Raw genomic sequence first — 14416 nt, 5'->3', positions numbered from 1 at the left:
TAATTTATTCATCATAGTACTTCTAGACAAGAACTAAAATTATGCGATTAAATCGGTTAAACTCGGACTTTTAGATATACTTTTAGTTTCAGTTAAACCAGACTCGCAATCGTGTTCATTACTAACTGACAATTACACTACGGTTATTAAATGGAAATTAGTGAAATTCACTTCCAACATTTACGGTGTTTTTGATGAGAACAAAAAGCTAACAAAGCGGATACCGGAAAATAAAGACAGCAGCTCTTTTTTTCCTATGATTTAGGAGATACTTTGAAGATAAGGTACTATCGTGCAAAAACTGAATTTGAGGTAGCTCCCTTAATATTTAAGTCCATTTTTGAAAAAAAGTTTATGCTAAAAGTAGACAAGTCGATGTAAGAGTCGTCAGCCAAGAAACCTATTCGTCTGTAAGTATATTGGAGAAAGTATATAGTTTTGTAAAATCTTTTTTAGTCTACGGAGAAAGAAAATAAAAGTGGTCCTACCTTTTAAATCCTTTTTTGTGTAAAACTGTCTATTTGTTTCTCTATTCCTTCGTACCTGTATATGTGGGCTCTTATTGATGAGCATTGAAAATTAAACTTATAAACTAGAAATAATTAAAATATTAAAAAATAATAAATATACAATTAATTTCATATCTGACACCTCTTTTTTCAGGATCGCGGAATATATACTGGATTCATATCGTTAATGCCTTGATAGAGCTTGCAGCAAACAGCTGATCCAACGTTTGGTATCAAATGATCACTGTCGGGATGTTGAGCCGAAAACTGTTAGTTAGGCCTTTTCCACCTACATGTATCAAACAAAAATAAGAATATAATTATACCTTTTTTATAGTAAATGTGTGCTTCTCCTTACCATTGTTTACTCACAATTTCACTATATTTAGTTCATTTAAAATAGCCTTGAAGAGGTTCTATTTATCTAAATAATTAATTATTTCATTTCCCTTTTACTGATAACTAGAATCTTTAATGTTATAGCAATATTTCTTATATTTCATGCTGCTAATGTATAAATAATATCGAGCCGAATACTTCTTCTCCACATAACTTAGGGGCAGAGCAGGGCTCGCAAAAAAAACCGTTAGAGCTGTGAAAAAATAGAATTAAAGTAAAAAAAGAAACCATTTAGTGGGGTTGTGTTTAGCCTGCACAGACTGCTTAAAAATGGACTTTTATCAATTTTTTTTTTGGGATCTTTCTCTCTCTCTTCAAGTTGTACCTTTAAGCAAATTTTAATAACAAAATAATTGTAAAAACATGAAATTAGAGGAGCCAAGCGTGATTGTAATTATAAATCTGGTTAAAAGTTTGTGATATATTTCGTACACATTCAAATACAGTCTTCCACATTGAAACCCTTCATGGAAGAAGGAACCTTTTGTTGGATGTGCGAATGTGAACAAAGTAATATTTCTGCACAGAGTAAAGTCAACTTAAATACATATGCAAGTAAATTAAAATTAAATGCTCAACCTTAGTCATAATTTTATTATTTTGCCAGCAAACTAGTAAGAAACTTAGTATACGAATAGTGTGCAGATTTATAATTCTCAATATTTATTTTCTATTTCAATATTTTCTTTGTATTTTTCTTTAGCTTCATATATTTTTTCGTGTCCATTGTTCCTGGATCAAGGAATTGGCACTGCACAAGGCCGGCACAGCTTTTTTTATAAATCCTACTGGTGGTACCCACGTATAGTTTTGTTTTGTACGAATAGCATAAACCTCTAAAAATGTCAGAATAAAAAATAAATGCAAAGCACATGAATCCAGCCCATTAAATCAGATCCAATCGTCCCATGATGTTTCATCAATCTATTACTTAAGCTAGTAGTAGCATTGTTTTCTGTTTTGGGAAATAGATTCCTTGTCGCTTCAAGCCAAGAATTTCTTCTACTCTGAGATATTTTTGTTACAACGCTCTACATTGCATTGTATTACATTAAAGCGTATCGTACTCTCATCGGATGATCTAACTTTATTCTTTCACTTCGGTTCGGTTCATCTTTGTGTTACAATTTTATATGCTTAAGGCGTGTTTGCCTTAATGGACTAGTATTCGTGAATAACTCCTGCGCAGCTTTAATGGACGCAAAGTGAAGTTTTAAATATTTTGTTAAACCTCCGCTATTTAAACAGGTTAATGATGAATAGTTATAGTAACCACGATTTAGATGAAATGATAATTACTATTGTTTAATGACTGAGCCGTGTTCATTAATTGTTTGTAGAGTTTATATATTACAATGTATTAAACTTTATTTATATTTTGTTTCAATAGAGATCTATATCGAGTGGACCTGCAGCCATAGTCAATCTCTGTTTTAGTTTAAACACCCAGCTTCTCAAATACAAATCCTAAATAGAATCCAACTGCCTCCTTTTCATCACCTTCAGCTCCATATTTCCCATCGGACCTTTTCATTCCTTCGATTAAATTCTTGTTCAATTTCGGAAAATATTTGGGGATCTCCTCGTTGAATATATCTATAAAGTTCTTTTTATATTTTAACTCTAATCCATAATCTTCACTTATACTTCTTAAAGTTTCAAATGGTACAACATACTCAGGAACATTGTCCACGGCATCAATTAAGTTGTAAACATATTTGTTTCCAAATGGTGGTCTGAAAACTCCATCGGCAGGGGGATCTTTCTCAAATGTTACTGAATATATAGAATTACCAAACTTTTTCTTGCCTGTTTCTTCTTTAATATACTCCTTACGTTGGATCTTTCCTCTAATAAAATCTGATGATGGAATAGTTCCAATAAATGTTCCTCCGGGTCTTAATGATTTTGATATATTCATAATTAACGTCCTAACTTTTTCTTCAGTTTCGAAGGAATAATGCAACGAGAATTGAATCGACACACAATCAACAGGGAAAGTTCTATCTATAATACCCGGGAAATTGGGTTCCAATATCTCTGGAATTGTTTGTCCGAAACAATCTCCAGTTGCAAAACATGCTTCAAAATTATATTTGGTATTGTCCTTTCTATGAGCCAGTTTGAATCTTGCTTTCTTTTGTCTATACCTAGAAAAGGCTTCCTCGACTGATCTATCAGATATATCAATTCCAATGTATTGTTCAATGCCAACAAATTCACATTTGTTCAAATCTCCACCTTTTCCACAGCACAAATCAAGTAATGTGAATAATTTCTCATTATTGTTTTCATCTCTTTTCACAAAATTCCCTAGTAACATATACTTAATAGTATTATTGAAATTACGTAATTTATAAATAGGTGACTTCGTTCTGGATCCTTGGTACTTAGAATGAACTGTTCTTTGATTATAATGACTTCTAACAATATTATTGATATCTGCTGTTTCACGGTCTCTTATATGACTTTCAAAAGTTTGATAACGGATTTCTCGATGATTGGCAGAAGGATTGGCAATTTCAATATTACTATAAGCAGTCACTTCAGGTACACTTGAACTACTACTACTACTTTGAACTCTATCTAATGACTCATCGCGATATTTGGCATATTTGGGATGAGCATCATCCCCTGATGAAGATTCCTCGTGACGTCTTTTCAATACACTATTAGAAGTTGAAATATTATATTTGGAATATCTAGAGTCACCAGCGGTATCATTAGATCTTTCCACTCTCCGTTGCCCATATTGTTCATATTTATCTTGAGGTCTTGCAACTTTCAACCATCCTGGGACTTCTTTCGCCGAGCTATACGATGAGCTCACTGCTGGCACATCTCTTTCTTCTAATCGTCTCTTTCTTCCAAGACTTTCCAATGATCCCAGTGGCTGACCACTCCCACTTGGCTCTTCTACACTACTTTCGTGTTGACTCATATCGTTAATGTCCTATGGTGGTAGTATAGGCATAGTGAATGTTCAGATTAGATTTTTTTTGCTAGTCAATCAGTGCGCCTGTCGGGGGAGGAAGTCAGGGTGTGTATTGTCTAATCTATAAAGCGTCTATAAAAACTATCTATAAACTAGATTTAGGGGCCAAAGTGTCACTAAAGATAGTGACAATTGGGTTAAGGAAGCTCTTCTTATTGGGAACATAGTGAGCTCCATCATGTTCAAAAGTGTGTACTAATTTAGAGTTGTAGATTGTTGTAAGAAATTTGGATCGTATAGGAGGAACAGTATTATCTTGTGAGCCATATACATTAATAATGGCAGTATTTAAATCTTGAGGAGGTGAAAAGTAATTCCTGTATGTTTCAGTAAGTACTACTTTATCAATATACTCGTGTAAGTCTTCCACGTTATTATTTACATTCAATCGATTCTCTGAAGTATTATTTTCCTTAAGCTCAGTAAATGCAAACCCTGATATAAAGAGTGATACTGAAAAGGGAGGATGACCAGGTACTAAAGTTTGTATGGAATTAGTAATAATAGAAGCCATAGCAGCACCTTGAGAAAATCCAATAATACCATGATAAGGTCCATTAGCTCTTATATAATCTGCTACATATTTAATTGATTCATCAAACCCCTGATAGAAGGATGGTTGAACAGGTTCCCACCAACTTCTATTATATTCATTTTCAACTATGGCATTCCACTTAGCAAGGGCCTCTTCCTCGTTATCAGAAAGATTGAATGGTAACTGACGTCTCTCCACAATATTTGGAGGACTTATATAGTCTAACTGGAATCCTAACTTCTTAGTTAAGATCTTTCTTAATCCAGATGACTTTTCAGCAAATACTTTACCACTCTGTAAAAATCCCGGAAGACACAAGATCTTCTTGACTGTTCCGGATTTGGTCATTTTACTTAATCTACAATGGCTAGTGCTTTTAACAATACTGATTAACTAACTAATTAGTAGGAGTGATATTTTGTCCTATAAAATTTCCTATTTAGGCGCTAGAGTGCACTACTGGGTCTCAATTGGGTCAGTGTCGGATTTGACATTTTCTTCTTCTTGTACAACTGGAAGATCTTCCACTGTTGGAGGATCTTCTGTCTTCTGTTTAGCAGACACTTCTGGTACTTCTGGTTCTCGTACTTCTGGTACTTCTCGTACTTCTGGTACTTCTGGTACTTCTGGTACTTCTGGTACTTCTGGTACTTCTGATACCCCCAGTTCAATAGACTTCTCATTACCTGCAGTATTCTGGGGTACTTGGGTAGTGTTTTCCTCATGTTTATTGTCGGCTTCACCATTCTCTACCTGTCCCACTTCTGTCTCCTCATCCGACGAATCTAAGATCTCATATATAGTAGATTGTGGATTATCTAATTTTTGCTTTTTCCTAGGAGTTAACTCATCCTCTATAATCGTTACATTCCTCTTCTTCTCTTGTTGAGCTTTAGCTGCACTCTCAATAAAATCATTATAAATATTTGGTTTCTCCTTAAGAATAGTTTCAATTTTTCTTCTTAAATTCTTTAATAAATCATTAGCAAATGGGAATATATCTCTTTTAGCTAATTTTTTAATTTTACCTCCTGGTGATTCATTTTCATTAGATTGTCCTAATATAAGTGATCTATCATAATGTAAATATATTCTAATAAATATCCCAACAATTGTATCATCAATAAGTGATGTTGGACCAAATCCATTATTAAATTTCTTCATATCATTTATTGCATGAAGAAAACATACATGAGGTTCTAAATTTTCAGGAAGTCCCTTAACATCAATTAATTCAAGATATGATTTAGTATTTAACATGAATGTTTGATAAGGAACTTGTAAAAAATTCTCAGTAAATACAAAACTCTCACCAATTTCTAACAGAGCTCGAATTATTCTACAAATTGATGAACATAAACTTTCCCATGCTGTATAAAGCAGTACCATAGTAGAATTTGATCTTCGAAGTTTTGGAAGCATTAAAATTAAACTAATTAAATCAGATTTATATGCCAATAATTTAATATAAAATTTTGAATACTGAAATGTATAATAAAAATGTTTCCCTGGTCTTTCTTGTTCTGGTTTCCAAATCAGTACTAAAGTCTTACTAGTAGCTTTTAAAGATATTATTGATGACATTTCTTCAACGGCTTCATCAACTTTTTGAAATTCTTCAAAAAGAATTTGAGCTATTCTATAATTTGGTTTATGATGCCAATTTTTCTTATCGTATGATTCAACTTTCCTAAGGGCATCAATAATGGCTGAATAAAATTCAATCTTTGAATCTATTTTAGTTTCAATTGACATCAGTACCACTGGATTTACTCTTAGAAATGTTAATGCTTCTTCAATTGAAATACTATCTGATTTAACATATTTATATAATAATGAACATAACATATAATGAGGTTCAATTATATGATCAGTTGAAGTATTAGATTCATCAGATAACATACAAGCATTTTGAACATTTTCTAAAACTTCAGATGCTCCTTTATTTAATTTTCGAAGAATCTTGGCAAGATAATAATAATTTGTCCAATCATTGGCTTTAGCTTTAAGAGCTAATTGAAAACATTGTTGCATGATTTTTAAACAAAGTTTCATCAGAATACTACTTTCTTTATCTACATTAACAAAGGAAGCTCCTGAACTCTTTCGAATGAATTTAGAAGTCATTTGAACTTTAAATGCATGCATTGCTAATGGTTCCATACAAGCAGAATACATTTCTTTACCAAATGATGACATTAAATTACCCAAGATTGGTTTAAGAATTTGTTTATCATCTAATTTATTACTGGCATTAATAGCCATAAGATAACAAATTAAAGATTTTCTTTGTAAATTAGCCGTACCAATCTTTCGATCAGCTACAGTTAATTTATCTGAAGTCCAAATAAGATCATCTTCAACTAAGAATCCATAAGTTTGACCTAATAAAAACCAACTACCAATTCGATTAGTTCCATGAATTAAATCATTCTTTAATAACATAATAACATTTTCTAATTCAACCACTCTACTTTGCATATTCTTCTTTCTAACTTTATAAGAACTAAAGATAAATAATCCTTCTAAATAATATAATCCATCTTCAATAATTTTAATAGATTCATCAATTAAATCATCTAAACTTAATTTAATTAATCCATAAAATGCATCTCGAACAAATCTTGGAGTAATTCTAGTTGAATCAAGAAAATTATCAAATGATGCTTCATTTCTATGAAGAATTTCTGAAGATTCAAAATCAGGATCTCCAATTACATTATAAAATTCATCAACTAATGATTTAAGTTCATGTTTTGGTACTTGAATTAATGGATTCTTTACAAAACATAAAGGTAATACAAATTTAGCTAATTCTTTGGTAGATTCTTTATCAAGATCTTCCTTTAAACTTGTTGAATGATCTTGAGGATTCATATATCCCACATTATAATGATATCTACAATAAATTAATTGAGATAATTCAGATTCACAATCATTTAATGATACAAGTAAATCTTGAGCCATTTTTAAGAATAATCCTTCTGAACTATCACATAATCCTCTCATACCAATTTGACTATGAATACTACTAATTAATCCTGCTATATCATGTAAATTATTATTATTCCATTTCTTTAAATAAAGTATTAGAATGGCAATAGATCGAACCAAAAGATCCTTTAATTTTTGAAATGATAATGCTGAACGAGATTTAACTGAAACTTTTAATGATGAGATGATCGAGGCTTCTTCATGTAAACTAAAGAGATAAATTAATTCCACCATTCTTAATAAATGTTCAATAGTTCGATTCTTCTTGTTCTTCTCTTGATTAGATAACGGTAAATTCCAATCTTGATTAGCTAAATTCTTTAATAATAATACTAAGACTTCACTATAAAATCCAAGAACTCTTACTAAAGTTGATTTTCTATCTGATTCAAGTTCAATGGTTTCATAATCTTTACTAGTAATAAGTTCGAAAATGAAATCCAAAATCCTTTCAAACCCAATTTGAAAATCTTCAACTTTCTCATTAACATTATAGTACAGAAATAAAATCTTCCAGAGACTTAATTTCATTTCTATTGGTGATTCATCAAGAAATTCTCGTATAAGGGATACTCCCATAAGTTTCTTTTCTCCCTGTTTACCCAATAAGATTTCTTCTAATACATTTATAGTATCTGAAGAATCGGATTTTTCATATAATAATTGTGAAAATGTACTTAATACCGTCACACTAGTTAATTGAGATTTAATATTATTAATATTTAATAATGGAATATTCTCATAATTAGGGAAACTAATATAAAAGTCCTTGGTAAATGTTAAGGCCATTGATTCAAGTTGACTAAGTTCCTTTAAGATATAACTACTATCATCTAATGGTGATGTTAAGGTACTTTCCTTTAGAACAAGACTCCATTTAAATCGACAATAGAGTAACTTATCATCATTATTAAATTTATCAAATTTATCAAATTGATTAAATTTATCAAATTGTCCTTGTAAATATTGTTGCCATCTCTGTAATTTATCTGATACTTTAATTAAATCCAAACTTAATGCATTAACTGTGGTTTTCACGGGTCTTTTCAAGTTCTGATTGGCTACAATCTGATTCTTTAAGGATATGAGATAATCAACAAATACTTCAAAGATACTGGTTAAGAATTTCAAATTGCAATTATTGGAATCAATAATATAAAAGTCAATTTGAAGTAACCAATCACGGATCTTTATAAATAATTGATCACCAAATTTCGTCTGAGTAGATCGTTCTAATAAATGTTGTAATAAATTAACTTTTAAATCCATATAATGATGTTTACCATTATTGAATCCTATTAAGAATGTTTTAGCATCAATTGTATCAATCAGAGGTAATTCATCTCGACTTTTCTCCATACAAAGTGCTGTAAATGAATCTAAAATCTCTAATAATTTAAGTTTATCATCATCAGCTCCCTTAGGAGAATCATCGGCCAAAAATGATGAAGTGTATGCCTTTGTCCAATCATTTATAGATGTAACAAAATCTGTTATGTATTGACATTGATCAGTTTCATTTACATACTGTTCGGTAATATCATTTAGTTGGGGAACTTTCCAATTGATAAAGTATTCATTCAAATGATCAAAAAATGTCTTGGTTTCAGCAAAATGGGCAACTTCAATCTTTACCTCGGGAACTTCTACTGTTTCTGATTTAGCGAGACGTTTAGAAGATCTTTGGATTATAGCCTGTTTGGTCGTTTCATCTGCTTCTCCTGCTCCTGCTCCTGGTCCTGCTCCTTCTTCTTCTTTAATTTCTTCACTGACCGTACCTGAAGTCGGTACTGTTTCTTCTACAGTTTGACTAGTTCCATTGCCATTACTATTACTATTACCATTACCATTACCATTGCCATTGCCATTTTGTTCAATATCCATATCTATATCCATATCAAATTCAACTCTTTCCATAGGATTAGTAGCCATAAAATATGCTTCAATACCCTTAAGCTTAGCTCGATTAATATCTTCAGTCTTAATCTCATCTTCATTCTCCTTTAATTCTCCATTAATGGTATCGATCAATGATAACCATGTTAAACCATGTTTAGATTTAATACTGAAATTAATAGTTTCTACATCTTCAGCCCTTTTGATTTGTTTCTGATAATCAGATCGTAGCAGTTCAAGATACAGATATTTTTGTTCAATCTTATCAATAATTGTATCAGATTGAATTGTATGTTTACCATAGATTAATGCATCTCTTACAGATAAATAACGATCTATCAGATTAAATCCATATAATTCTTCACTTTCATCTTTACCTCCAATATGATATTCCAATACAAATCTTGCTAATCGATAATTCTTCATATATACATAAATCTCAAATAAACATTGTATAAGTAATTCATCACCTTCTTGATAAAGTAAACTTATAGAAAAATCATCCATTAATGTATAAAACATTTCTTTAAATCTTTCTCGTCCATTCCCATTAGAATGGGTTTGTTTAGTTATACCATTAATAATTTCTTCACCTTGTTTTAACATAGTTAAATATAATAAACCTCGATTTCGAAATATTAAATATCGTAATGATTTAACATTTGGTGAAAGATATGATAAATCTCCATTGGCACTACCTCCCACTTGAATTCCTCGAATATAATCTTCTTCTTCTACATAATGATTAGAAATTACATCAATCTTAAATAAATCTTCATAACATCCATAAGCTTTGTCTAATTGATTATCTTTCTGAGATTGTAAGGCAGTTTGAAATAATTTAAACGCCTGTTCTACCTGTAACTCACGTGTATGTTCTTCTTCAAGATCCTTCTTACTTGCAGGATCCTCCGAAGCATTCACAGGACTGAATGATGACATAGCCTATGCTTTACTAGTACAATTTGGTATAGTTAGTGTTCAACTACCTTGGCTTAAGTATTGGAAAATTATACATCCATACCGCCGCGCTTTACATTACACAGTCTGCCGCACTACTCACCATACTTAAGCTAAAGTTAAGTAACTACTACAAGTAAAACTAATTTAATGGGAGTCGTTAATATTAATCTATATGATCTATACGTGATCTATGAGCATAAAAAGAAGGAAGGAATAAATAAATAAATAAATAAATAAATAAATAAATAAATAATTATTAATTAATTAATCAGTAAGAAAGTAATTCGTAACTATGATACAGGATTCAGATCTCTTCAGATCTTAATGAATGAGATATCTCCATGTCTACTGTTAACTTATCAGCACATTCTTGATCTGAAGTATCTTCCAATTCAAGCTTAGTTTCAGCTTCAAGTTCTGCTTGAGCTTTTTCTTCCTTTAAAATACGTTTACCCATTCTAAAGTACCATATAATATGACTAGTAGCAATTCCAATTTCAAGTACTAAAACAATAACATAAAGTACCATACTCATAACATCAAATGTTCCAACAATAATACTAAGCATAGATAATAATGCACCCATAGAATCCATAAATAAAAATACAAAATTAATTCCCACAACACGTCCTTGTCTTTTAGCTAATTCAAAATATGGTGGAATTAATCCAAGAGCTAATAATATTGAAGCTAAAATCCCCATAATAAGCATTGGCCAATGAGTTCCATGATTATATACTGGACGTAACCAAAGGATAAATCCTAATTCTAATCCAATGGATATTAAAACAAATGATGTTACATAAAATATCATCCTTTTCCGGGGAAGTTGATATGGTGGATAATATAATGTTTGAGCCCAACTAACTGTACAAAAGAATGTAAATAATTGAGGTTGAATTTGTAATGGAATACTTCCACTAGTTCCTACAAAATAAATTGAGAATGGAACACCACATGCTGCCCAAAGAAACATCATTAAAGGAGGCAATCCTTCACAATCTTTAACTTTATAATTTCTAATGATCTGTGGTACTAATTGGATACACCAAAAGATAGTCCCGGCAGTGCCTAGCACGTTTTCAGCTACAACACTAATCATTGTCTATCACTATAAGTTGTATATGTTTAAATGTTTATATATTTATTATAACATAAACTTCATGAGCTTTTCTTTATTCATTTAAGGGTTAAAACACATATTATATATATAACGAAGCAAATTTTTTTACTCTTCCTATAGTAGTATATACTTTCCTAAAACAGAACCTTATTCCGTTGGTCCCACACTTTTGGTAAATTTTTTACCTCACAAAACAAAAAAATCATCCCAATTGCGCAAACTTTTCATTATGGAATAGTACTCCAATTGCGCACCTTCCTTCCAGACTAATACAATACAACGTCTATTCTGGGGCTTATATTAACTGCGGAAAACTTTTTCCTAATTAATTCGGTTAATTTACTTAGTCCATGTCACATGGGCTGCAAATCTTATGAATTGCTTTTTTAAGATTTTCAATCCGACTCATAATCAAAGTCAAAATTTTCTTCATTACTTAAAGTTTTGTCATCCTGTATCGTGTTTGTGTTTGTGGTTCGATTAGGTCGATAGATTAAGTCGCCATTTTCATCTTCACTAAATAGCTCATCTTGTAGCAACTCTTGTAAATCTTCTTCATCTGTCTCCTCGACATGCCTATTTGGGTCAATGACCCCATAATCGTTGACATCTTCATTTTCATTTGCATTTACATTTGCATTTTGTACACCCTCTACTTCTGACTCAATAAAGAATCCTCCTCCTTCCTCTTCATCATCCATACTCTCGATACTCTTATCTCGTTCTGACACATTTTCAAATGGTTCGATTATGATATTAGAATCGGATCTGCGTAGGCTATTATTGCCTTCTTGGTCTACTTTATCATCCATACTAATATCGCTACTGTCATCATCATCGTACATATCCTCAAATCTATCGTCATAGATATCAATCACCCCATCTTCTTCTTCTTCACTATCATTCTCATAATCTGATTCTTCAATATCGTTATCGTCAGTTTCAATTACCTTTCCGTGACTCTTCTCTAATCTTTTAGTTATACGGAGCTTGGTCAAAAAGAATTTCCAATTGGTTAGAGCCCTTAACTTCGTTTGCTCAATTGTAAATTCTCTGGCTTCATCAAACAAACTCTCTAACACAAGCATCAAAGCCTCTTTGAATTTACTTTCAATAACTATCCCACCTTCTTTAGCCTTGGGTGCTGAATGACCCTTGCGAGTAAAATCAAAAGATACTACCGCTTTGGCATAATCAATATCAATGATTTTTGCTGCTCTTTCTAGCATAGATAGAGGATATCTTTCTTGAGTCAAAATCAAACTAGCTCCTTCAGGTAACATACTAGCCACATAAATATCTATATTTCCATAGGCGTTTCGCGGTATTCTTCCATTCTCAATCTTGGGTGGTATATACAATTGTGTTTGAAAGTCAGCATAAAGGTTAATGTCCTCGACTTCATGATCTCTGGATTTTTTACTTCTGGTTTTCAAAGGCTGCTCTCCAATTTTAAGAACCCTTCCATTCATATACCATGCTCGGGATGACTTCAACTGATGAACATTTGATCTTTTGAATACCGGTTGTATGCCTCCTTTACCACTTTTGAAAGTTCCAATTTCAGTTCTAGGATGAATGACTTCATTTTGCTTCAATTGTGATTCAAGTACATAAATAGGATGATTCTTAAAATCTGCTAAATTATTAGGCATACCTTCAACTAGATCTCGATTATAGAATTCCTTTAATTCTAATATATCTATTTTACTTAAAGACCTCCTTATGACCGAACTAGTTAATTTCAATACTCTTTCGTACCAATGCATGTCTTCGTCAGAAAATGAATATATACGCTTCTTTGATGTTCGAGCATTCAAAAATTTACAGTATCTTCTAGTAACATCTCTTACTCCCCCAAGTCTATCATAAGCTATTACATATGTCAACTGATTTCTTGTTTCCGTTAATGGTGGTTCAAACTTTGATTTGGATCTCATAGATACTACTTCAATACTTCTATTAACAATTGGATCTATACTTACCCATTTCTTGGAATATTTATTCCATACTTCTGCCCAAAATACAGGATATGGAGCATCTTTGAATATACTCTGTTCTTTCTTGCTGGTGGATTCGCCTGATCTATATTGATGTAGTATTCGGGACTTATTATTGGCAGCCGCCACTCTGGGAGTCATTGTTTTGGGACCGGAACCATTTTCTGATTCAGTAGAAATATCCTTATTATCTGTATTCAGAGTTATACTTGTAAAATCGGGTGGTTGTAATGAAAATATCAATCTGGCATTAAGTCCGATAGACCGCAACAATAAGACAAATCCCTGTGCACCTATATCACGAGAGCCTCTTGAATTAAGCACAAGTCTTTTAAATCTAGCCAAAGTAACTCTTTCTGTATTAGGTTGTCGTAGATTCAATTCATGCCAATCCTTTCTTATTATCCCTTGTGATATGACTCTGAACTTTTGCGAATAGATAAGCATCAACTTCTGGATACCATCTAGAAACCTACGAGACTTTACCATGTCGTTATCAGACGACGAATCTTGGTTAACAAGCGCTATAACCAAGGGTGGTACTGATTCTTTTATGGAATTGGTGATAGAGAAGTCATTGAGCCATGAATTACGGATGGCTCCATGAATAATCATCATCAATACATAACACTTATGCACGCGACGCCGCCTTTCCCTCTCTTCCTTCAGGACAATATTAACCTTTCTTTTAGGAGATACTACTTCATTGGTGTTCGAATCAAGAGTAAATACCAAAGTTTCATCCTCATTAATTCGATTAACTTCCTTAATCTCATTGACCTCATCAGGAGTTGACGCGTTGTAGTCATCTATATCTAAGTTAACATCTTCAAAGTCATCAGAGTCTGAATCTTCAGACCCTGTCCGGCTCACTACTTCTATAACCTTGTCTGAGTTGACTCGTCTTTTTTTCCTCCTTTCGGTAGTAGGCTCATTTCTCACAGTGGCTCGTAGAAGCTCTTTATACGGATCTGCCATGGACCCTTAATAGCAACTGGTGTA

General features: G+C 32.2%; 4 protein-coding genes across 4 annotated transcripts; all 4 read right to left on the bottom strand. All coding sequences in view use genetic code 12, as the record gives it.

Moving 5' to 3' along the window:
* Positions 1-2346: 2346 nt before the first annotated feature.
* Positions 2347-3849, bottom strand: ABD1 (mRNA (guanine-N7)-methyltransferase; the record flags this gene model as incomplete). The annotated part of the gene is made up of 1 exon (XM_064880060.1): positions 2347-3849. One exon carries the CDS (start codon positions 3847-3849, stop codon positions 2347-2349), a length of 1503 nt encoding a protein of 500 aa, XP_064741814.1.
* Positions 3850-4894: 1045 nt separating this feature from the next.
* On the bottom strand, positions 4895-9850 carry RJT21DRAFT_80403 (uncharacterized protein; the record flags this gene model as incomplete). The annotated part of the gene is made up of 1 exon (XM_064885250.1): positions 4895-9850. The coding sequence occupies one exon, from the start codon at positions 9848-9850 to the stop codon at positions 4895-4897; it is 4956 nt and encodes a 1651-aa protein (XP_064741813.1).
* A 656-nt stretch (positions 9851-10506) lies between these two features.
* On the bottom strand, positions 10507-11477 carry RJT21DRAFT_118181 (uncharacterized protein). Its single transcript, XM_064880966.1, has one exon. It carries the CDS (start codon positions 11391-11393, stop codon positions 10596-10598), a length of 798 nt encoding a protein of 265 aa, XP_064741812.1. The 5' UTR covers positions 11394-11477; the 3' UTR covers positions 10507-10595.
* RJT21DRAFT_118180 (uncharacterized protein) lies at positions 11478-14403 on the bottom strand. Its single transcript, XM_064880965.1, has one exon. The coding sequence runs from the start codon at positions 14390-14392 to the stop codon at positions 11810-11812; it is 2583 nt and encodes an 860-aa protein (XP_064741811.1). The 5' UTR covers positions 14393-14403; the 3' UTR covers positions 11478-11809.
* Between the last annotated feature and the right edge of the window lie 13 nt (positions 14404-14416).

This window comes from Scheffersomyces amazonensis (genome assembly GCF_036850825.1).
Source record: "Scheffersomyces amazonensis strain UFMG-HMD-26.3 chromosome Unknown RJT21scaffold_1, whole genome shotgun sequence".
NCBI classification, from domain to species: domain Eukaryota; kingdom Fungi; phylum Ascomycota; class Pichiomycetes; order Serinales; family Debaryomycetaceae; genus Scheffersomyces; species Scheffersomyces amazonensis.
The sequence above is the reverse complement of the archived record's forward strand: the minus strand, read 5'-3'. Positions and strand labels throughout refer to the sequence as shown.